At 43.0% G+C, this 24,304-nt stretch overlaps 1 protein-coding gene and 1 long non-coding RNA gene across 9 annotated transcripts in view; one reads left to right on the top strand and one right to left on the bottom strand.

The window, feature by feature from the left end:
• The window catches only part of dgkh (diacylglycerol kinase, eta), a 601,101-nt gene that overhangs the window by 339,543 nt on the left and 237,254 nt on the right, over positions 1–24,304 (bottom strand). For all 5 annotated transcript variants that reach the window (XM_043694442.2, XM_043694440.2, XM_043694441.2 and 2 more), the window contains one exon: positions 7,044–7,124. In XM_043694442.2, the coding sequence (XP_043550377.1) occupies positions 7,044–7,124 (81 nt within the window). The remainder of the gene's footprint in view (positions 1–7,043; positions 7,125–24,304) is intronic.
• Positions 1–24,304, top strand: part of LOC122551881 (uncharacterized) — a 421,034-nt gene that overhangs the window by 164,871 nt on the left and 231,859 nt on the right. For 3 of the 4 annotated variants that reach the window (XR_015758955.1, XR_015758954.1, XR_015758956.1), the window contains one exon: positions 3,978–5,204. The exons of the other annotated variant lie outside the window; for it this stretch is intronic. This is a non-coding gene — a long non-coding RNA (uncharacterized LOC122551881). Of the gene's footprint in view, positions 1–3,977; positions 5,205–24,304 lie in introns of those variants that run through there. 4 annotated transcript variants of the gene reach the window in all.

The raw sequence follows: 24,304 nt of genomic DNA, 5'->3' as shown, positions 1-24,304 counted from the left end.
ACTCCCAAGAATTTGTTTTTTTCTAAAAGTCATCTGCCTTCCTGGAATATTCATTTTCCACAGGGAAGTGAATGTTCAGCTGAGCAGGGAAATATACTGTAAACAAAGCAAAATGTGGTAGGTTCTGGAAACCTGAAGCAAGAACAGAAAATACTCGAAAGCACTCAACACATCAGCAATACCTTGGAGAGAACAACTCCCTGTCCAGATGCTTCCTGACTTGCTCATACTTTTGAATGTTTCTTTGTCTTAGGGAAACATGCCTTGTGTGCCTTTATTTGATTCATGCTAAATACTGGCCTTGAAACAATAAGACTTCTCTAATTCCATGCTGCACTGTGATGTGTCTTTGGATTGTTAATTTTTTTTATTCATTCATGGGATGTACGCATCCCTGTCTAGAACAATATTTTTTTGGCTCATTCCTAATTTCCCAGAGGGTACTTAAGAGAAGCCACATTACTAAGGGTCCAAAGTCACATGCAGACCAGATGGCAGATTTCCTTCTTTGAAGGACAACAGTGAACCAGACTGGTTTTTTTTTATATCAAATGACAGGAACCTAATGATCGCCATTAGGTTAGCTTGTTAATTCCAGATTTTACTTCATCCAAAGTGCAGCATCTGCCATGGTGAAAACTCATGTTCCTAGAGCATTGGCTTGAGATTCTGATTACTGGCCCTGCAACAATATCACTACATCTTTTCACCGAATAAAGCAACAGCGCTCTGAAAGCTTGTGATTTTTAAATAAACCTTTTGGACTATAACCTGGTGTTGTGTGACTTCTGATTTTGTCCTTCGCAGTCAAACACCAGCATCTCCACATCATGGTCTCTTTTTCTTGAAACAGCTTTTAAAATTGTTTGCAGGATGTGAGCAGGTTGGTTGTACAGTCAAAGCCCACCATTTCTCGCCTCCACTGGAACCAAGCTTCAAAGGTTCCGGGCAGAGAAATATTACGTTTGACCTTTTCATTCCACTACAAATTGAGGACCTTATGTGGTCAGCTGAGGACCACCTAGAGCCACAACGTGCAGTCACTGAGTCTAACCCCAAAACAGCTAGACCTTTTGCCAAATGGCATTCCCAACAGCTGCTATTATGGACACCTTGTCACCTCCTGAATCAGAGAGGGTAAAGACAAGGATGATCCCTTGGTCAACAACAATCAGAGTCTGATTGTGGAGACTGGACACTGGGCAGGGGATGTGCTCTGGGACTCTCGCCTCTGGTCTTGCTTTTAACCCTCCTCCAACCCCATCTCACTAATCTTCGTCTTGGGTCCTCTACATTGCCCTGGGAGAATGAGTCTGCCCAGTCAGTGATGCTGCTGAGCACAAGAGCTACTGTCTTCAGATTAGCTGTATCTTTTGCTTGGCAGGACATTGGCCTGCCAGGTCCCAGTTCCAGGAGAAAGTGGGGACTGCAGATGCTGGAGAGTCAAAGTCAAAAGGTATGGCACTGGAAAAGCACAGCAGGTCAGGCAGCACCCGAGGAGCAGGAGAGTTGACATTTCCAGCATAAACCCTTCATTCTTGTTGAAGGGCTTATGCCCGTAACATGAACAGGTCGTGGTTCCAGAGAATGTATGCCAGTGATTTCGTCAGTGACTGTGTGGTTCTGCTGCCTTCCCTGGGAAAGGCAGCATTGGTTCTTTCACCAGCTCTCCAGTTGACAGACCAGATCTCCAACACTCGGCAAGAGCCTGCCCATAAGAGCTACAGTCTTAATTATAGAAATTAACGGTGTCATACTTGTTCTACAAAACTGACCTGTCAAATGGACAGAAAACACAAAAGCTCATGAATATTCACTTTAATACTGCAGTTTTCCATATTGCCCGGGTAATTTCTCTGTGATAGCTTCAGACAGACTGCCCAACTTCAAATGGACGTGGTAAGAAAAACTTTGTTAAAAAATATTTAGGTTAAATATGCTTCCCAAATTCAAAGAGGGTTGGCAGGTAAACATATACATGAGCAAAACACACACACTTGTGTCTGAAATGAATGGTTTAACTCTTTTACCCAATGCTTAATAAGACACAGTTGGCCACATCTTGCCAGTACAATAGTGGCCTGCTTATGAAGCTAGACTTCATTAATGCATGAAGCAGCCAGGTTCGCTGGGGGGAATGAAACAGAACCTTGAGGTGAATTTTGACAACTTGTTGCTTTACTAACAGCTTTCCACCAGAAAAACATGGAAGATAAGAGCAGGAGGAGGCCATTCAGCCCTTCGAGCCTGCTCCGCCATTCACATTATCATGGCTGAAGCCTAATCTTGCTTTCTCCCCATAACCTTTGATCCCATTTTCCCCAAGTGCTATATCTAGCCACCTCTTGAATACATTCAATGTTTTGGCATCAACTACTTCCTGTGGTAATGAATTCCACAGGCTCACCACTCTTTGGGTGGAGAAAGGTCTCCTCATCTCCGTCCTAAATGGCCCACCCGAACCCTCAGAATGTGACCCCTAGTTCTGGATGCAACCTCCATCAGAAACATCCTCCCTGCAGCTGTCCTGTCTGGTCCTGTTAGTATTTTAGAAGTCTCCATGAGATCCCCCCACATTCATCTGAGCTCCAGCGAAAACAATCCTAACCTAGTCAATCTCTTCTCATAGGTCAGTCCCGCCATCCCTGGATTCAGCCTGGTAAACCTTCGCTGCACTCTATCAAGAGCAAGAGCATCTTTCCTCAGAAAAGGAGACCAAAACTGGGCACAGTATTCTAGGTGTAGCCTCACCATGACCCTGTATAACTGCAACAACACATTCCTGCTCCTATACTCAAAACCTCTTGCAATGAAGGCCTACATACCATTTGCTTTCTTTACCGCCTACTGCACCTGCTTGCCCAGGGGAATCGACGATTCAGGCATAAGCCCTTCATCAGGAATGAGGCTTGGCCACTCAACAAACCTGGAGACAGTGAGGTCTGCAGATGCTGGAGATCAGAGTTGAGAGTGTGTTGCTGGAAACGCACAGCAGGTCAGGCAGCATCCAAGGAGCAGGAAAATCGACGTTTCGGGCCGAAGCCCTTCATTAGGAACTTAATTCCTGATGAAGTACTCCTGCCCAAAATGTTGAATCTTCCTGCTCCTTGGATGCTGCCTGACCTACTGTGCTTTTCTAGCAACACACTCTCAACATGCACCCAATCTGTCAATATCATACTGAGGATCCTGCATCCTTGTCACAGTTCATCCTCCCACCCAACTTGGTATCATTTGCAAACTGTGGGATGTTACATTTTGCACCCTCATCCAAGTCATTAATAAATATTGTGAACGGTTAGGGTGCCTCACTATTTACTTCCTGCCAATTTTAAAAGGGCCTATTAATTCCTACTCTTTTTACTCTCGACCAAACAGTTTTCTCAAAACACTTCTCCCAAACCCAAGCACTTTAATTTTACACAATAATCTCTTATCAAGAACTTTGTCAAATGCTTTCTGAAAATCCAAATACACCACATCGACTGGCTCTCCTTTGTCAACTCCACTAGTTACATTTGCAGCACATGAACAGCAACCTGCCCTCTATTGTTTGTTGAAAAAAATTGTTGATGTTCTATCTTAAGTATCCATAAAGCATGACATGGAAAGTTAAGAGGCTCTTCCTAACAGTTTAAACACCATTTTCACAAACAGATTGTTTCTGAAGTATAATCAAGTTAATGTGTCTTCCCTGCTCTCGCCCACATCACTGCAATGTTTGCTTCCACCATTTATCCAATATTGTTTTGAAAATAACTAATGAGTGTGTTTTCATCATACTATGAGGTAGTGCATTCCCAATTTTAGCCCCACACAGATGTACCAACCTTTAACCTGGAAGCAGGTCCATAAAGATGACTTGTACTTCCTTTATAATGTCTGTGTACTCTGTAATTGATTTTGAGAGTGTTTGTAGAGGGCTTTTAACAGTTTGGTTCAATTGTAAAAGGATCAATTGTAATTTTCTTGAATAGGAAGAAAAATGGTCCATGTGACATGGTAACACTTGACTGAGAAGCAGTACCAATAGGAAGGAAATGAAGACAAAGGTCTTGCGGTCAGACAGAAAGGAAACCTGAAGACATGGAAGAGAGCCTAAAGCAAGTTAGTTTGACCCTCCAACAATGCAGAAATGTGAAAAACAAGTCACTCTCAGACAGAGATCAATGGTTCTGGTTGACAGAAATGGAGACAGAAAATCTGATTATAAAGATCTAAAACCTAGAAATTATATGGATAGGTTGGAAATGCTCATGAGCTTAGTGTTTTCGTAGAAACATAGAAAATACATGCAGGAGTCGACCATTCTGCCCATCAACTCTGCATCACCATTCAATATGATCATGACTGATCATACAATTTCAACATCCCACTCCCATTTTCTCTCCATATTCCTTGATCCCTTTAGCCACAAGGGCCCGTCCAGCTCCCTCTTAAATATACTTAGCAAACTGGCCCCAACAGCTTTCTGTGGTAGAGAATTCCATAGGTTCACAACTCTGAGTGAAGAAATTATTTCTCATCTCACTCGAGCGGTTTGCCCCTTATTCTTAGACTGCGACCCCTAGTTCTGGACTTCCCCAACATTCAGAACATTCTTCCCATAACTAGCCTGTCCAGTCCCATCAGGATTTATATGTTTCTATGAGGTCCCACTTCATTCTTCTAAACAGGTGACCATATCATGAATAGACTGGAATGTTGATTGAAAAGGAATTCTGAAAATTCTACATTGTCAGCATCGTCATAATCCTAGAGACAGAGATTTGTCCTTCTTTGATGATGTTATACCTAAGGAGGTGCCAAGCTGTTATGGGCTAAGATTCTTAACCGATCTTGGATGCTTAATCAACAGGATGTTGGGATTGGTTAACTACATAGTTTGTGTGAAGTAATGTGGGCACTTATGGTTGTGCAAGATTTATCTTTTCTGTATTGAATATTTAAAAGTATATCTTTCTAGATGCATGTTAATTCTTATTTAATCTTGACTGGTTCTGATTCATGCCAAAATAAAAGTTACAAAAGATGAAATTTTCTTCATTTGTGGATCGTTCAGCAAATTTGTTTATTTTGCTTTATGTTTCCATTATCAGGATTTTAACATGACAGAAGAAAGTTTTTTTTCTCTCATGTTGCCTTTGGTATTCTTGCCAAACACTTAAACCTATTTGAGGAAGGATGTTAACGTGTTAAAGATGAATCAGGGGAGGCTTATGGAATTTATAGCTGGAATGAGTGGACTATCCTTTAAGGAAAGATCAGGCGGGCTGAGCCTGTTTCCAATGGAGTTCAGATAAATTAAGGGGTGGCTAGTTTGAAATCCTTAAAGGTGTAGACAAGATGGATGTGGAAAGAGCATTTCTGCTTCTGAGTCAGTCCAGAACTAACAGAACTGTTTTAAAATGAAGAGTCTCCCTTTCAGGACAAAGATGAAAATCATTTTCTTACAGAGAGTTGTGCAACTTTGAAACTCACTGCCTCAGAAGGCGGTGAAAAAGGAATCAAACATATTTAAGTCAGAAGTAGATAGATTCATGTTAGGCGAATCAAAGGGTTATCAGGATCTCAATGGGAATATGGAATTTGAAACAACAAACGATCAATCATGATCAGCCACTGAATGGCAGAACAGGCTTAAAAGGGCAAAATGACACTACTGCTCCTAATTCATATGTTTGGAAATCTATGCACTCAGTTAGCAGCCCCTCAGAAACAACAGAAATAATTTTGCTTTACTTATTCTATCTAAATCGTTCATGATTTTAAATGTCTTCCTCAAAATCTCCTTAGCCTTTTCTGCACGAAAAAGAACAACTCAAACCTCTCTAGTCTGTGCAGGCAATGGTCTCCCTCATCCCAGAAACCAGTCTGAGTAAACTGCTCCTGCACTTTCTCCCTTAAATGTGGTGTTGAGAATTAGACACATTATTGTAGGCAGGGCCCAATTTGAGCTCAGCATAACTTCTTGCCTTTTGTACTCTCTATTTATAAAACACAGGATCCCAAGTGCCTTATTAACTGCAAAATTTGTACTTCACCTGCAAAAACTTGCAGGTAAATGTCTCCAGATCTCAATGTTCCTGCACCTCCCATAAGCCAATCTTCCTTTCCCATCTGAGTTAATTCTAATTCACACTCCTCAGTCATTCCTCTGGTTATTTATCCTTCTTTGTCATGTTGTTCGCTCAGGTCCCAGATGCTCCATTACGGTGCTCACTGTGCCCTTATGATTCAGGCTTCCAACATGTCACAGCACAGAATTTCTTCAAAGCTGAACAGTGAGGGGGATAAAATTTAGCGTATGGCCTGTGAGATCTCTATTCCATAAAGACATGAACTAACGGCTATGTTCAGAAATTTGTGCATTTAGATAAGTCGAGTGTGAACCTGAACAGTTAACTTCATCTCAGAAAACGATATTGGTGAGCTCATTCAAATCCACTTTGGCAAAATAATGGCAAATAAAATGGAGAACTCATGAATCTACTTTGTCAGTGGCATTTTTCAGTTGAGGTAGCAATGTTGGTCACAATACTTGGAAAAAGCCCTGTTATCTTCAAATTATTCCAAAAAAATCTTTTGGAATCATGTGAACATACGGGCAAAGTAGCAGTTTATTAACCCATCCAAAGGGCTGCACCTTGGACAATACTGCTGTGTCTCAAAACTGCATTGAAATGTCGCACGAAATATCATGTGATATCATATCATATTGGGGTCTGACTCCACAATGTCCAACTCAAGAGTTAAAACATTGAGTCAAGGTAAAAAAGTGAGGTTGGGAAGACAGCCAAAGTTGACTACTTCCAAATCACACCAGTCATCCTGAAAGTAGTATTCCAAGTCATTCTCTCAATTTGATAATAATGTTTTCAATAAGAAAGAACATGTTCATAGGTTCCACAAAGAGTGCAAACAATGAGTCAATATTAAATGATAAAGGAATCCATGACTTTGTGATAATAACGCCAGAGCAAGTAATAACCAAGCCAACATCTTCCTACTTCAAGAAAGGAATGACAATAATCAAACCATACCGTGAAGCTGTTGTTGACGTTTTTTGTGCTGGACTCGGCAACGCTGGCATCAGACAGGTCAACTTCATCGAAAATGAGAGACTGTAAAGGTAAAGGAAAAACAAAATAATATGAATCAAAGTGGCAACTTAATCTGTACAAATCATTCTTTTTTAGGTAACCAAATATCCAGACATGAAAGGACTACACCGCTTCCCCTCCAAACCAAACTGCTGCATAGACCACAGCCATTTTGAGCTGCCCACCATGTAATGCACACTCATGCTAAATCAAGATCAGATTGGTAATGACAAGCCTCAGGGACTCCAATGGATTACTAACTTGAGTTGGACATCTTCCTGGAAGATTTATCAAATGATCTCTATCCATACGTTGCTCACCTAACCTTTCTCTCCCATGTCCAATATTTTTGCAACTAACAATTGAAATGTTTCAAAAAAAAAGTTTTTCTCCTATTTCTCACAGCAGTGTGCAAGTCTTACCAACTCCTTAACAAACCTGAAAGATTGGTAATGCTAACCTTACACCTCGCACTTATGTTACTAAAATGTAATCATGTTAAAACAATTACTTCCTTTATGTCCAGTTGGGGTCACCTTATCATCTACAAGGAGTAAGTCACAAATATGATAAATCCACCTGCCTGGATGAGCATAGCTCCAAATACATTCAAGAAGCTTGAAATACATTCAGAACAAAGCAATCCACTTGACAGTATCCAACCCATCACCTTCGACATTCACTCTTCCCCACCTCAGTGTATACCAGCTATAAAGATGCACGACAGAAATACACCCAAGGATCCACTATTGATTACATCATCCTCACTTAGGGGAGGCAATGGTGTAGTGATATTATCCAGAGACCCAGCTAACATTCTGGGTCACACAAACAAATCCCACAATGGTAGATAGTGGAATTTGAACTCAATAAAAATCTGGAATGAAGAGTCTAATGATGACTATTTCCGAAAAACCCATCTAGTTCTAATGTTCTTCAGAGAAGGAAATCTGCTGTCCTCACCTCTACATGTGACTCCAAACCCTCAGCAATGCAGTTGATTCTTAACTGCCCTTTGAGCCATGAAGGATGGCCAATGAGTGATAGCCTGAGCAGCAAATCCCACATCCTGTGAGGGGATAAAACAGAAGCCATGACCTTCACAACCCACAGGACAAGGGCAAGAATCAGGGTAAGGTTTCCTCCAAGTCACTCACATCCTGACTTATATTACCTTCACTGTTACAGGGTCAAAATCCTTGAACTCTCTTCCCACCTCACCAAGTGTGGCCCTCTGCCGCAAGGACTGCAGTGGGTCAAGTAGGCACTCACCAAGAGCTTTAAACAGCAATTAGTGTTGGATAATAAATGCGATCCTAGCCAGAGACACTCACATCCCATGAAAGAATATAAAAGTTTTTTTTATTATTCTTTCATGAGATGTTGCCGTCACTGGCTGGGCCAGTATTTACTGTTCATCTCTAGATTGATTCCAAACTCCCATCTCTTCTACAGGTTACCTCACTGTTACCTCAATCCTAATATATAAATGACACTGACGATAAAATTAGTGCATTAGCCAGGCCTTTTTTTGTCAGGGGTTGTGGGGAGTAGGGGTTGATAACAGGTGTGATGTACGGCAGAACAAAGCTTTGTTCACATCTTGTGTTTGGCATCAAAGACTCCCAGGTCAAACATGACGCAAGCAAAGTTTAGAACTCCCTTTAAACTGTGCCAACAATAACCCTTAATCCAGACTTCAGAAGAGTAACAATTCCATGACCTAAAATAAAAGCACAGTGCTAAACACCAGAAATGAAACAAAGTGCAGGAAAAATGTGAGAAACAGAGTTAACATTTCAACTCAAATACACCTCTTCTTCAAAACAGAGGCCAGTTATAAAGAACATTTCACAGAATTGCATAAGTGTTATGGCAAAGAAGGAAGCCATGTGGTCCATCATGCCTGCATTGTCTCATAAAATGAGCATCATTGCTCAATAAAAATTCAGATAACTCTGTTCACTTTAGTTGGAACTTAGATTGCCAACATAAGGTATGAGGATCCAATCTAATCAATATTGCTTCAGACTTAAACCCAAAGGTAGGAGCACCAAATATCGATGCAAACTTAATCATCGTGCTGCTTAAATTATTACGGCCAAAAGAACCCAAATTCAATATATTGCAATATGTTGGCACATTTTCTGTTCTCTGGCATAGTGGATTAGTAGTTAGCACTGCTGCCTCACAACCCCAGGGTCCTGGCTTCGATTCCACCTTTGGACACCTGTCTGTGTGCAGTTTGCACATTCTCCCTGTGACTGCATGGGTTTCCTCTGGGTGGCTCCGGTTTCCTCACACTGTCAAAGGCAGAGATAGACGGAGACACAATCTCCCTTGCAGAAGGAGGCCTCTATCCTTCTCTTGCTCACTCTTTGTTCTGGTGTAGGTTATGTGGGTTGGCAATGCAAAATTACCCATAGTGGCCAGGGATATGTCGGTGAGGTGGATAAGCCATGGGAAATGCAGGGTCACAGGGATAGGGTAGGCTGCTCTGACTGGGTGGGATGCTTTTTGGGGGTTAATGTGAATTCGATAAGCTGAATGGCCTCCAACCTCCTACAGGATTTTGTGATTCTAAAACAGCACTCAAAGAGTTTAGAAATAACCCTTTTAAAAGCCAACAATATAGATGGAAGCCTTGATCAAATCTGTTTGAGAACTCATTACAAGTGACACAAAGCTATAATAAAATAGATTAGAGTGGTGCTGGAAAAGCACAGCAGGTCAGGCAGCATCCGAGGAGCAGGAAAATCGATGTTTCTGAAAAAAGCCCTTCATCAGGAATGAACTCCCGCCCACCCTGCAAGGACCCCTTTGCCCACCTCCAACATCCCCCATCCACCTAGACAGCCCGTGCCCGTCTATTAGCCACTCTCGACCTACTTATTTCCAACTGCTGCCGAGACATTGACCGCCTCAACCTGTCCATCCCCCTGCCCCACTCGACCGCTCACCCTCATAACACACAGACCTCCACTCCAACCCCAACCTCACCATCAAACCAGCGGACAAAGGGGGTGCAGTGGTAGTTTGGCACACTGACCTCGACACTGATGAAGCGAGGCACCAATTTGAAGACACCTCCTCCTCCCGCCCCCTCGACCTGACCTCATCCCCCATCACAAAACTATCATCTCCCAGACCATACAAAACCTCATCACCTCAGGGGACCTCCCACCCACGGCTTCCAACTTCATAGTTCGAGTTTGGGGGCGGCACGGTGGCTCAGTGGTTAGCATTGTTGCCCCAGGGACCCGGGTTCAATTCCCACCTCAGGCAACTGTCTGTGTGGAGTTTGCATGCTCTCCCTGTGTCTGCGCGAGTTTCCTCCGGGTGTTCCAGTTTCCTCCCACAATCCAAAGATACGCAGGCGAATTGGCCATGCTAAATTGCCCGTAGCGTTAGGTGCATTAGTCAGGGGTAAATGTAGCGGAATGGGTCTGGGTGGGTTGCTCTTCGGAGGGTCGGTGTGGACTTGTTGGGTTGAAGGGCCTGTTTCCACACTGTAGGAAATCTAATCTATCTAACACCACACTGTTTAAAATTGCCCAATTCTACCTCCTACCCAAGATCCACAAGCCAGACTACCCAGGCCGACCCATCAGCTCAACCTGCGCCTGCCCCACCGAATTCATCTCCACCTACCTCGATACTGTCCAATCCCCCCAGTCCAGGAACTTGCCACATACTTTCGGGACACCGCCCATGCCCTCCATCTCCTCCAAGATTTCCATTTCCCCAGCCCCCAATGCCTCATCTTCACCATGGACATCCAATCCCTCTACACCTCCATCTGCCAAGACTAGGACCTCCAAGCCCTCTGTTTCTTCCTCTCCCGACGTCCCCACCAGTACCCTTCCACTGACACTCTTATTCGTTTGGCTGAACTGGTCCTTACCCTCAACAATTTCTCCTTCGAATCCTCCCACTTCCTCCAGGCGAAATGGGTAGCCATGGGCACCCACATGGGCCTCAGCTATGCCTGTCTCTTTGTCAGCAACATAGAACAGTCCATCTTTGGAGTTAAACCAGCACCACACCCCACCTTTTCTTCCACTACATTGATGACTGCATCGGCGCCACCTCGTGCTTCTATGAGGAAGTTGAACAGTTCATCAACTCAACCAGCACATTCCACCCCGACCTTAACAAAAAGCTCATCCCTGGTAAAGAGCTTTTGCCTGAAACGTCAATTTTCCTGCTCCTCAGATACTGTCTGACCTGCTGTACTTTTCCAGCACTACTCGAATCTTGACTTAACCTTCAGCATCTGCAATCCTCACTTTCGCCTATAACAAAATAGAGCTCTATCCAAACTTATGCCCACTTTAGAAGGATTAAAAAGCTAAACAGGTCAACTCTTTGCTCCTTAGTACATTAGTGAGCTACTAAAAAATCTCAATTTTCACTCAAAAATCCCTGGGGTTGTGAGGCAGCACTGCTAACCACTGAGCCACCAAGATGCGCCAATAGACAAATATTGCAATATATTGAATTCCGGTTTTTTTAAAAGCATGATATAAATATTCGATGCAAGCAAATCAACAATAAACTCATCTGCTCCTGTCTTCAATTCCATGTTTGTTATTATTGTTTACAAAGACAAATAAATGAAATTACTGTATGAAATTACAATGGGATCCATAAAGTGACTTTTATAAATTACTGCCTGTCTCTCTGCCAACAGGGAACATCTCAGTTTGCTTGTACTGTATATAAATTTGTATATACCTTTCTACTTAAATCTGCATAATTAGCCACAAGGTATTGTCTTCAAAAATGGAAATGCAGAGCAGAAACATAATGCAATAACTGTTAAGATGTTCATCGTTTGGTAATTTCTCGTGGTCATACTAGTTTGGCTTGAACTGGTGTATTGTGTCCAGTTCTGTACACTAAACTTTAAGAAGGCTCTGAGAAAATACAGAAAATATTCACAGGAATAGCCCCAGAATTGAGAAATTCCCGCTATGTACACAGACGTGAGAAATTGAGGTTGTTAATTCCTCAAAATTGAAGATGATTGAAGGAAGAAGGTTGATACAGTTGTTCAAATCATGTGAGGTCTGCACAGAATAAATGGGGAAACAAGTGTTCCCATTGGTAGAAGGATTGAGAATGAAAAGCCACAGATCCGAGGTAATTTGCAGAACAAGCATGGACACGTAAGTTAAAACATATTCACAGAGCAAGATGCCAGTATGGTGGATTCAGTTTCAAGCAAGTGAGTCTTAGAAATAATATTTATGGATATGTGGAGAATTAGAAGTTGTTGAACAAATTCTGGAACAAGATAGAGTTTTAACAATGCATTGAAGGGAATCCATGTGGTTTCTTGGAAATTAGGTCAACAATTTAATGTGAGCATTGTGATTCACCTCAGTGCTGAAAGGCAAACGACTTATGAAAAACAGCCAAGAAATGCTTTGGGCCCTTAATTTCTGGAAAATCCAGTTCTAGCTATGGTGTTCCTGTCGTAATGGTTGCCAATGGACTTGGCTTTCTTTTCACAAGTCAGTATGGGGGAAGCTCTGGGAGATGGAAACAGTTCTCTGAAGTAGCAGTTCAGCTCAACTATCTTTCTCCCTTTTTGGTTGAAGCACTTGAGAATCAGATAAAAGTTCCACTCAATATTTTGATTCCAACACAAAAAATAGAGTCATAGAGTCAAAGAGAGATACAGCATGGAAACAGACCCTTCGGTTTAATCCATCCATGCTGACCAGATATCCCAACCCAATCTAGTCCCACCTGCCAGCACCCGGCCCATATCCCTCCAAACCCTTCCTATTCATATACCCATCCAAATGCCTCTTAAAAGTTGCAATTGTACCAGCCTCCACCACTTCCTCTGGCAGCTCATTCCATACACGTACCACCCTCTGCGTAATAAAGTTGCCCCGTAGGTCTCTTTTATATCTTTCCCCTCTCACCCTAAACCTATGCCCTCTAGTTCTGGATTCCCTCACCCCAGGGAAAAGGCTTTGCCTATTTATCCTATCCATACCCCTCATGATTTTATAAACCTCTATAAGGTCATACTTCAGCCTCCGACGTTCCAGGCAACACAGCCCCAGCCTGTTCAACCTCTCCCAATAGCTCAAATCCTCCAACCCTGGCAATATCCATGTAAACCTTTTCTGAACCCTTTCAAGTTTCACAACATCTTTCCGATAGGAAGGAGACCAGAATTGCATGCAATATTCCAACAGTGACCTAACCAATGTCCTGTACAGCCGCAACATGACCTCCCAACTCCTGTACTCAGTACTCTGACCAATAAATGAAAGCATACCAAAAGCCTTCTTCATTATCCTATCTACCTGCGACTCCACTTTCAAGGAGCCATGAACCTGCACTCCAAGGTCTCTTTGCTCAGCAACACTCCCTAGGACCTTACCATTAAGTGTATAATTCCTGCTAAGATTTGCTTTCCCAAAATGCAGCACCTCACATTTATCTGAATTAAACTCCATCTGCCACTTCTCTGCCCATTGGCCCATCTGGTCAAGACCATAAGACCATAAGACATAGGAGTGGAAGTAAGGCCATTCGGCCCATCGAGTCCACTCCGCCATTCAATCATGGCTGATGGGCATTTCAACTCCACTTATCCGCATTCTCCCTGTAGTCCTTAATTCCTTGTGACATCAAGAATTTATCAATCTAGATCCCATTGTAATCTGAGATAACCTTCTTCGCTGTCCACTACACCTCCAATTTTGGTGTCATCTGCAAACTTACTAACTATACCTCTTATGCTCACATCTAAATCATTTATATAAATGACAAAAAGCAGAGGACCCAGCACCGATCCTTCTGGCACTCCACTGGTCACAGGCCTCCAGTCCGCAAATCAACTCTCCACCACCACCACCACCCTCTGCCTTCTACCTTTGAGCCAGTTCTGTCTCCAAATGGCTAGTTCTCCCTGTATTCCATGAGATCTAACTTTGCTAATCAGACTCCCATGGGGAACCTTGTCGAACGTCTTACTGAAGTCCATATAGATCACATAACGCTCTGCCCTCATCAATCCTCTTTGTTACTTCTTCAAAAAATTTAATCAAGTTTGTGAGACATGATTTCCCATGCACAATGCCATGTTGACTATCCCTAATCTGTCCTTGCTTTTCCAAATACATGTACATCCTGTCCCTCAGGATTCCCTTCAACAACTTGCCCACCCCCGCGTCAGGCTCACTGGTCTATGGTTCCCGGGCTTGTCCTTACCACCCTTCTTAAACAGCGGCACCACGTTAGCCAACCTCCAGTCTTCCAGCACCTCATTTGTGACTATCGATGATACAAATATCTCAGCAAGAGGCCCAACCATCATTTCTCTAGCTTCCCACAGAGTTCCAGGGTACACCTGATCAGGTCCTGGGGATTTATCCACCTTTAGACCTATTGTCTATTGTCTTTATGCGGTTCAAGACATCCAGCACTTCCTCCTCTGTAATATGGACATTTTTCAAGGTGTCACCATCTATTTCTCTACCTACTATATCTTCCATGTCCTTTTCCCCAGTAAATACTGATGCAAAATACTCGTTTAGTATCTCCCCCATTTTCTGCAGCTCCACACAAAGACTGCCTTGCTGATCTTTGAGGGGCTCTATTCTATCCTTAGTTACCCTTTTGTCCTTAATATATTTGTAAAAACCCTTTGGATTCTCCTTAATTCTATTTGCCAAAGCTATCTCATGTCCCCCTTTTGCCCTCCTGATTTCCCTCTTAAGTATACTCCTACAGCCTTTATACTCTCCTAAGGATTCACTTGATCTATCCTGTCTTTCCCTGACATATGCTTCCTTCTTTTTTCTTAACCAAACCCTCAATTTCTTTAGTCATACAGCATTTCCTATACCCACTAGCCTTTCCTTTCACCCTAACAGGCATATACTTTCTCTGGATTCTCGTTATCTCATTTCTGAAGGCTTCCTATTTTCCAGCCATCCCTTTACCTGCAAACATCTGCCCCCAATCAGCTTTCGAAAGTTCTTGCTTAATACTATCAAAATTAGGCTTTCTCCAATTTAGAACTTCAACTTTTCGATCTTGTCTATCCTTTTCCATCACTATTACAAATCTAATAGAATTATGGTTGCTGGTCCCAAAGTGCTCCCCCACTGACACCTCAGTCACCTACCCTGGCTTATTTCCCAAGAGTAGGTCACGTTTTGCACCTTCTCTCCTAAGTACATCTATACTGAATCAGAAAATTTTCTTGTACATACTTAACAAATTCCTCTCCATCTAAACCCTTAACACTATGGCAGTCCCAGTCTATGTTTGGAAAATTAAAATCCCTGCAGGTCAGGCAGCATCAAAGGAGCAGGAGAATCGACGTTTCGGGCATAGGCTCTTCTTCAGGAATGAGGAGGGTGTGCCAAGCAGGCTAAGATAAAAGGTAGGGAGGAGGGGCGTTGGGAATGCGATAGGTAGGAGGAGGTTAAGGTGAGGGTGATAGGCCGGAGAGGGGGTGGGGGCGGAGGGGTCGGGAAGATGATTGCAGGTGAAGAAGGTGGTGCTGAGTCTGAGGGTTGGGATTGAGAAAAGATGGGGGGAGGGGAAATGAGGAAGCTGGAGAAATCTGTACTCTTCCCTTGTGGTTGGAGGGTTCCTAGGCGGAAGATGAGTCGCTCTTCCTCCAGACGTCGTGTTGCCATGGTCAGGCGATGGAGGAGGCCAAGGACCTGCATGTCCTTGGAGGAGTGGGAGGGGGAATTAAAGTGTTCAGCAACGGGATGGTTGGGTTGGTTGGTGCGGGTGTCCCAGAGGTGTTCTCTGAAACGTTCCGCAAGTAGGCGGCCTGTCTCCCCAATGTATAGGAGGCCACATAGGGTGCAACGGATGCAGTAAATGATGTGTGTGGAGGTGCAGGTGAATTTCTGATGGATATTGAAGGATTCCTTGGGGCCTTGTGGGACCCCACCGTCCTCACCTACCACCCCACCAAACTCCAGATACATCAGATCATCCTTCGTCATTTCCGCCACCTCCAAACGGACCCCCACCACCAAGGATATATTTCCCTCACCACCCCTTTCAGCGTTCCGGAAAGACCACTCCCTCCGCGACTCCCTTGTCAGGTCCACACCCCCCACTAACCCTGGGCGGCACGGTGGCACAGTGGTTAGCACTGTTGCCTCGCAGCGCCAGGGACCCAGGTTCAATTCCCACCTCAGGCGACTGACTGTGTGGAGTTTGCACGTTCTCCCCGTGTCTGCGTGGGTTTCCTCCGGGTGCTCCGGTTTCCTCCCACAGTCCAAAGATGTGCAGGGCCAGGTGAATTGGCCATGCTAAATTGCCCGTAGTGTTAGGTAAGGGGTAAATGTAGGGGTATGGGTGGGTTCGCTTCGACGGGTCGGTGTGGACTTGTTGGACGGAAGGGCCTGTTTCCACACTGTAATGTAATCTAATCTAATGTAATCTAATCTAACCCAACCTCCACTCCTGGCACCTTCCCCTGCAACCGCAAGAAATGCAAATCTTGCGCCAACAACTCCCCCTCACTTCCCACCTTTTATCTTAGCCTGCTTGGCACACTCTCCTCATTCCTGAAGAAGAGCCTATGCCCGAAACGTCGATTCTCCTTCTCCTTTGATACTGCCTGACTTGCTGCGTTTTTCTAGCAACACATTTTTAAGCTCTGATCCCCAGCATCTGCAGTCCTCACTTTCTCCAAGTTAAAATCCCTTACCATAACCACCCTATTATTCTTACAGATAGCTGAGATCTCCTTACAAGTTCGTTTCTCAATTTCCCTCTGACTATTAGGAGGTCTATAATACAACCCCAATAAGGTGATCATCCCTTTCTTATTTCTCAGTTCCACCCAAATAACCTCCCTGGATGTATTTCTGAGAATATCCTCCCTCAGTACAGCTGTAATGTTATCCCTTATCAAAAATGCCACTCCCCCTCCTCTTTGCCTCCCTTTCTATCCTTCCTGTAGCATTTGTATCCTGGAACATTAAGCTGCCAGTCCTGCCCATCCCTGAGCCATGTTTCCGTAATTGCTGTGATATCCCAGTCCCATGCTCCTATCCATGCCCTGAGTTCATCTGCCTTCCCTGTTAGGCCCCTTGCATTGAAAGATATGCAGTTTAATTTATTAGTCCTACTTTGTCCTTGTCTGCCCTGACTGTTTGACTCACTTCTGTTCTCAAGTGTACCAGTGTCAGATTGGTCTCTTTCCTCACTATCTCCCTGGGTCCCACTGTCCCCCTCCCCCCACCTTACTAGTTTAAAGCAGCTCGAGCAAATCTCCCTGCCAGTATATTAGTTCCCTGCCAGTATATTAGTCCCCTTCCAATTTAGGTGCAATCCGTCCCTCTTGGACAGGTCACTTCTACCCCAAAAGAGACTCCAATGATCCAAAAATGTGAATCCTTCTCCCACACACCAGCACCTCAGCCATGCATTCATCTCCTCTATTCTCCTATTCCTGCCCTCACGAGCTCGTAGCACCAGGAGTAATCCAGATATTACTACTCTTGCAGACATTCTTTTAAAATTCCTGCTTAACTCTCTGTAATCACCCTTCAGAATCGCAACCTTTTCCCTTCCAATGTCGTTGGTTCCAATGTGGACAACAACCTTTTGCTGGCCCTTCTCCCCCTTAAGAACATTCTGCACCTTCTCTGAGACATCCTTGATCCTGGCACCAGGGAAGCTAATTCTAATTTTTCGCTGCTGTCCACAGAAACATCTGTTTGTACCTTGGACTAGAGAGTCCCCTAACACAGTTAATCTCTTTAAACCCGACTTATCCCTCATTGCATTAGAGCCAGTCTCAATACCAGAAACTTGGCTGCTCGTTTTACGTTCCCCTGTGAATCGATCAGCATACTTGTTTGAAATGGGGATAGCCACAGAAGACTCCTGCACTACCTGCCTACATCTCTTACCTTTCCTAGAGTTAACCCATCTATGTGACTGTATCTGAGACTTTCCCCCCTTCCTATAACTGCCATCCATCACATACTGTTGCTGTTGCAAATTCCTCATTGCCTCTAACAGTCTTTCCAACCGGTACATTCGATCTGATAGGATTCACAACCAACAGCATTTATTGAAGATATAATCTGCAGTAGCCCTTAAACTTTTTTGAAACTCCCACAAGAAGTACATATCACCCTACTAAAGGCCATTTTTGCTCCTTCACAATCTACAGACCCAGAAAATAACACTGTCTTATTCCTCTACAAAATACTGCCCCAAGTTAAATTAATAGTTATGGCTTATATTTTAAGTTTAATCAAGAGACATATCTCAAACAAACATATAATCAGGAAAGAACCCACTCTACTCAGTACTGCAGACTTTCTGTATGTCCCACTTAAAGCAATTCACTTGTCTGATTCAGTGCTGTGAACTTCGCCCAAACAGTTCCTCCAATATCAGTTGTGAATTTCACTGTTTGTTAATTTTCCCAGACCCACTCCGATGTCCAGCCATTCATGAATTCAAACAGCAAAAGCAGTAACTGTGCAGGTACACTGTGGTGTCAGTTTCTTTCTCTTTCTCCCTCCTGCACCGACCTCACCATGTGCTTCCTTTGTCTGTTCTTCTCCCTTTTAAACCTGCTGTTGTTTAGACTTTTTTTCTTTTTTTTGAAACTAGAATGGAATTAATCCTGATAAGTGTGAGGTGGAAGAAATAACAAGACTGGGGTGTACTCAATTAATGGTAGGTCATTCAGAAATTCAGTGGAGCAAAGGGATCATGGGACGTTCACAAATTCCTGAATACTGCAGAACAATAATTAAGAAGAAATAGGGACACATGCCTTTCTCAGTCCTGGCATAGATTATGAGAGCAGGGAGTTATGCTGGAGCTGTACAGGACTTTCTTAAGGAAACGCCTCAAGTCAATTCTAGTCTCCACAGTATCGGATATAATCGCACTGGAAGGGGTGCAGACAGGAATCACCACCAATTTGCCTGGGATGAAGTACTTTAGCTGTAAAGAGAGGCTGGATAAACTCAGGTTATTTTCTTTGGTACAGAGAAGGTTAAGGGGGAACCTGATAAAGGTGGCATGGACAGGGCGAATAGAAAGGAGCTGTTCCTCTTAGTCAACTGATGGCGGGGTCTGGAATGCACTGCCAAGGAGAGAGTTGAGGCAGATCATCTCACAACCTTTAAAAAGTACTTGGATGAGCACTTGAAATTTCATAACAATCAAGGGCCTCGTGCTGGAAGATGGGCTTAGTGTAGATTTAGCATCGCTTCAGCTGGACAGTCTTAATGGGCTGAAGGGCCACAATGTACTGTATGATTCTATGTCTATGACTCTCTATTTCTTAACTCTGCAGGTCTGGCAGAAACTGTTGAGAAAGAAAGTTATATGAGTTCAGTCTAACTCTTCTTTAAAACTTTTATTCAATATTTCAATTACCTCGTGAAGTTTGAAAAGTGACAATTAGATATAATTCCAACTAAACTTGAGCCTTGTTTAGAAGATCTTCCAATGGTTAATGCCTGAAAGCAATTAGATTTTATCAACAAGAATACCGGTAGGCCATGAGAATTCATCCAATCCAATCCTTCATTTTTCAGACCATTGGCCAATAAGAGTGTTCCTCTCTTTCCTTTTCCCTCTTTTTAAAAGATCATCTATTATCCTTGTTATCTTTTGTGTTGTGCGAGTGTCAGTTTTGGGATTGAAAGGAGATATAGCTCCAATTTCAGACTATAGCTTAGATGCTAACCAATTTTATCAGTTTGTTTTTAAGAATGAGTTTTACTCCATAATAAATGGATGATTTTGATTACTTTAAGGAAGCCTAACACAGTTTTAGAGTTGTACAGCACAGAAACAGCCTCTTTGATCCAACAGATTGCCAACCACATATCCTACATTAATCTAGTCCCATTTGCTAGCATTTGGTCCATATTAATGTAGGTCTCACTTATTTGAGACAACCAAATCACAGCCATGGTACTGGTCACAGATTTAGAAAGTCCTAAGCATTCCTGCAACAATTCACTAAGGTTCCTGAGACAGCACCTTCCAAACCCAGGACACCTTGATCAAAATGTACCAGTGTGTCAGAAACATCGGAACAGCATCACCTGCAAATTCCCTTCAAGCCATTCATCACACTAACTTGGAATTATATTGCTGCCCCTTCAATGTAGCTGAGTCAAAATTTTAAACAATCCCTCCTCAACAGCAGTCCATGTGTACTTACACTAAATAGACCATAGATGTTTAAGAAAGCAACTCACTATCTCTTTCTCAAGAGTAACTGTGTAGGTGCAATAAATGCTGTCGCAGCCGGAGGATCCCACATCCCATAAATGAATTTTTAAAAATACGAAATGGAAACAATCTTGGTGACTGAATCAGAAGCTTAAAATATGTGTTGCTGGAAAAGCACAGCAGGTCAGGCAGCATCCAGGGAACAGGAGAATTGACATTTCGGGCATAAGCCCTTCTTCAGGAAAGGGCTTATGCCCGAAACGTCGATTCTCCTGTTCCCTGGATGCTGCCAGACCTGCTGCGCTTTTCCAGCAACACATTTTCAGCTCTGATCTCCAGCATCTGCAGACCTCACTTTCTCCCCGAATCAGAAGATTAACACAAGTGAGTTGAGGAACTGTGGGGCTCAATGACTAGGTACTTCCTGTCACAGGAAGGTATTTAAGGAGAACTTAGATAATTGTCTGAAAAGATAGGACATACAGAGTTAAGGGCAGAAGGCTGAGAATGACATTTGGTGCACTGGTCATTTGGAGAGCCAACGTAGAAATGGTGGGCTGAATGGTCTCCTGCTGCGTTATCACAGCACTGTGATTTCACACAAACAAGCTTGCTGTTACAATCTAGAATCCAGTGTCCAAAAAGGTTGAGGATGTAGCTTCAAGAGTAACTTGCAAAGGGGTTATGGATAAATACGTAAAGAAGAAAGAAAAATCTCAGAATTAGAGGGATATTTGTCCATAGATGGTAAGACCTGACCTTCAGGCAGAAATCTACAGGGCCTCTACTCGATGGCTGCGTAGGAAAGAAAGGGGACCGGGAAGATTGGCCCCTGCCGGAGATGAACATTGAGCGGGAAAATCAGCAAAAGCGTAAGATGCAACGTTGTTGTTACTGCTCATGGGAAAAGAGTGTCAAGTGTCTCATTGGGCCCTTTGGAAGATGCCATGAAAGACTCAGAGGGACAGTGACCGGATAGTAGAAAGGTTGAAGAGTGTTGAAAGGTTAGGGTAGGAATTTGGGTGGATGGAGTATCCGAGAGGGCAGAAATGAAGGGAAGCATGCAAAAGGAGAGAGATAAAATAGAAGAATAAAAATATGGTAAAAGGAAATTGGAATTAGCAGTGGCAAAGTGGGGTCCATAGCATCGAGGAGAAAATGAGGACTGCAGATGCTGGAGATCAGAGCTGAAAATGTGTTGCTGGAAAAGCACAGCAGGTCAGGCAGCATCCAAGGAGCAGGAAAGATTCCTGAAGAAGGGCTCATGCCCAAAACATCAATTCTCCTGCTCCTTGGATGCTGCCTGACCTGCTGCGCTTTTCCAGCAACACATTTTCAGCTCCATAGCATCAACCAAAACACACAGCACACAAAGTATCAGTTTCTGGGGAAGGTTTTAGGGGAGATCAAGGCATTTGATGAACTGGAAGATTTGTTCAGTGTTCACCTGCAGCAAACTTGTTTGCTTTCACACAATATATCAGGCCTTGGTCATCTTGGAGCTGATTTATCACTCACATCCTTTTCTCTACTTACACATTTTTAAGAAACATTTTTTAAAGTTACTTCATTATCCAATAATGACGTTGTGACATGTTTGTCAACATAACCACACTCCTAAATTCTTTGGATGCTGGAAAGCATATGTTTTAACCATCCCAGATTTAACTGTTCAAGTCTAGAGCAGCAAATTACATTCTAAAGAATTACAGATTTAAAGCTTAGGAACAAGTTGTTCTATCACAATGTTTACCTACCTCACAAGATTTCTCTTAGTCTCCTTCATCCCACCCTGGCAACACAGCCTTCCCTTCCTTTCACCCTCGTGCATGGCTATCCAATTTGCCTAAAGTGTATTTATAGTATTTTCTTTAATTACTCGATGTGACAGCTAATTCTACATTCTAAACATGCTGAGTGGAGAACCCATAGCTCAATTTCTAAGTAACTTATGTTCCATTTAAGACGACTCTCTAACAAGGAGTGGTATTTCTCTACGTTTATCTGATACATCTCCTTTGCAATTTTATGAACCTCTATTAGAGCAATCCTCATCCTTTCTCGAGAATAGAACAACCACCTTTCCAGTCTTCTCTGATAGCTCACTTTTCAATTTTGGTGTCATCCTTCAGGAAAATTACACATTTTTCAATACCATTACTTATCATTCTTTTTGCATTTATGAAGACCCACAATGCTCCAAGTGTGATCTAATCAAGTTATCAAGCTTTGATTTGTACAGCATTGACTGGTAAAAAAGGTTAATACCATTACTGTTAAAATAATAGCTATGGTTCACTGGTCTTGAGTGCTATGATTGGACTATGAGAATTGTCCAAAACTAATTATCAGCTTTGTTGTAGTCATGTAATTACTGGGTGTCTGATTTGCTTAGATTACAAAAGTAAATCCCTTCAGTAATCTGGAAAAGCTCAGTAAGTCTGTCAGGAGCTGTGAAGAGAAGCATCTTCGCTTCAAACGTGCTGCTAGACTTGCTGAGCTTTCTCAGTGGTTAGCACTGCTGCCTCACAGCGCCAGGGATCCAGGTTTGATTCCAGCCTTGGGCAACTGTGTGGAATTGGTACTTTCTGTGCCTGCGTGGGTTTCCTCCCACATTCCAAAGATGTGCAGGTTAAGTGAATTTGACCATGCTAAATTGCCCATAGTCTCCAGGGATGTCTGGGTTTAGTGCATTAGTCAGGGAAATGTAGGGTCGGGGAATGAGTCTGGGTGGGTTACTCTTCAGAGGGTCAGTGTAAACTTGTTGGGCCAAATGGCCTGTTTCCACACTGTAGGGATTCTATGATTTTATTGCAATATCTGCTTTTCTTTATGATTTGTAGTATTTGCAGTTCTTTTGGTTTCCTTTCAGTTATCTGTGACACAGGGTATACATTTGGCATGGATATTCAATAATTATTTTAAAGCGAATACACATCGTAAACATTGTACAATTGAACAACAGTGGAGATATAGAAATGATAACTTGTTGATCATTTGTTGAAGATGCTGCAAGAGAAAGGACTGCCAAAATGGGAATTAGAGGAATAAATTTGCAGGGAAATTGGGGAGACTTGCAGGGGCAATAGGATTGTCATAGCAGGGGATTTTAATTTTCCTAATATAGACTGGACTGCCATAGCGTTAAGGGCTTAGATGGGGTGAAATTTGCTAAGTGCGATCAGGAAAGTTTCCTTGAGCAGTATATAGAGAGTCCTACTCGGGAAGGGATCAATTCTTGGGAATTAGGGCAGGACAAGTGACTGTGCTGATGGGGGAACCCTTTGGGACCAGTGACCATAGTTCTATTAATTTTAAAATAGTTATGGAGAGGGACAAAACTGGTCCACAGATTCAAATTCTAAATTGGGGCAGGGCAGATTTTGACAGAATTATACTGGACCTTGCAGGGGTTGATTGGATTAGTTTATTTGCAGGCAAAGGGACCTCCAGCGAGTGGTAGGCCTTTAAAAGTGGAATAGTTAGATATTAAGGTCGACATATTCATGTGAGGGTGAAGGGCAAGGTTGGCAGGAATAGAGAAGCCCAGATAACAAGAGATATCCAGGCTTTGACCAGAAAATAGGAGACATGGCTTAGGTACATACAGCTGGGATCAAGGGAACCACTAGAGGTATTTCATGGATACAGGAGTTTACTGAAGAAAGAAATAAGGAGGGCAAAAAGGGGGCACAAGATAGCCTTGGCTGAGAAGATTAGGTGAATCCAAAGAAGTACTTTAACTATATTAAAGGAAAAATAATAACTAGAAAGACAATAGGACACCTCAAGGACCAAAGTGGACATGTAGGTGTAGAACCGCAGGAGATGGGCAGGGTCCTCAATGAATATTTCTCCTCTGTGTTTACTGTGGAGAAAGACATGAAGACTTGGGAACTTGGGGAAGTTAGTGGTCATATCTTAGGGACAGTCCATATCACAGTAGAGGAGTTGTTGGACGTATTAGAATATATGAAGGC

Source organism: Chiloscyllium plagiosum, unplaced genomic scaffold, assembly GCF_037043375.1.
Source record: "Chiloscyllium plagiosum isolate Xiang-an unplaced genomic scaffold, Cpla_swu_hap1 HiC_scaffold_12, whole genome shotgun sequence".
Lineage (NCBI taxonomy): Eukaryota > Metazoa > Chordata > Chondrichthyes > Orectolobiformes > Hemiscylliidae > Chiloscyllium > Chiloscyllium plagiosum.
This window is presented reverse-complemented; position numbering and strand designations above follow the sequence as displayed.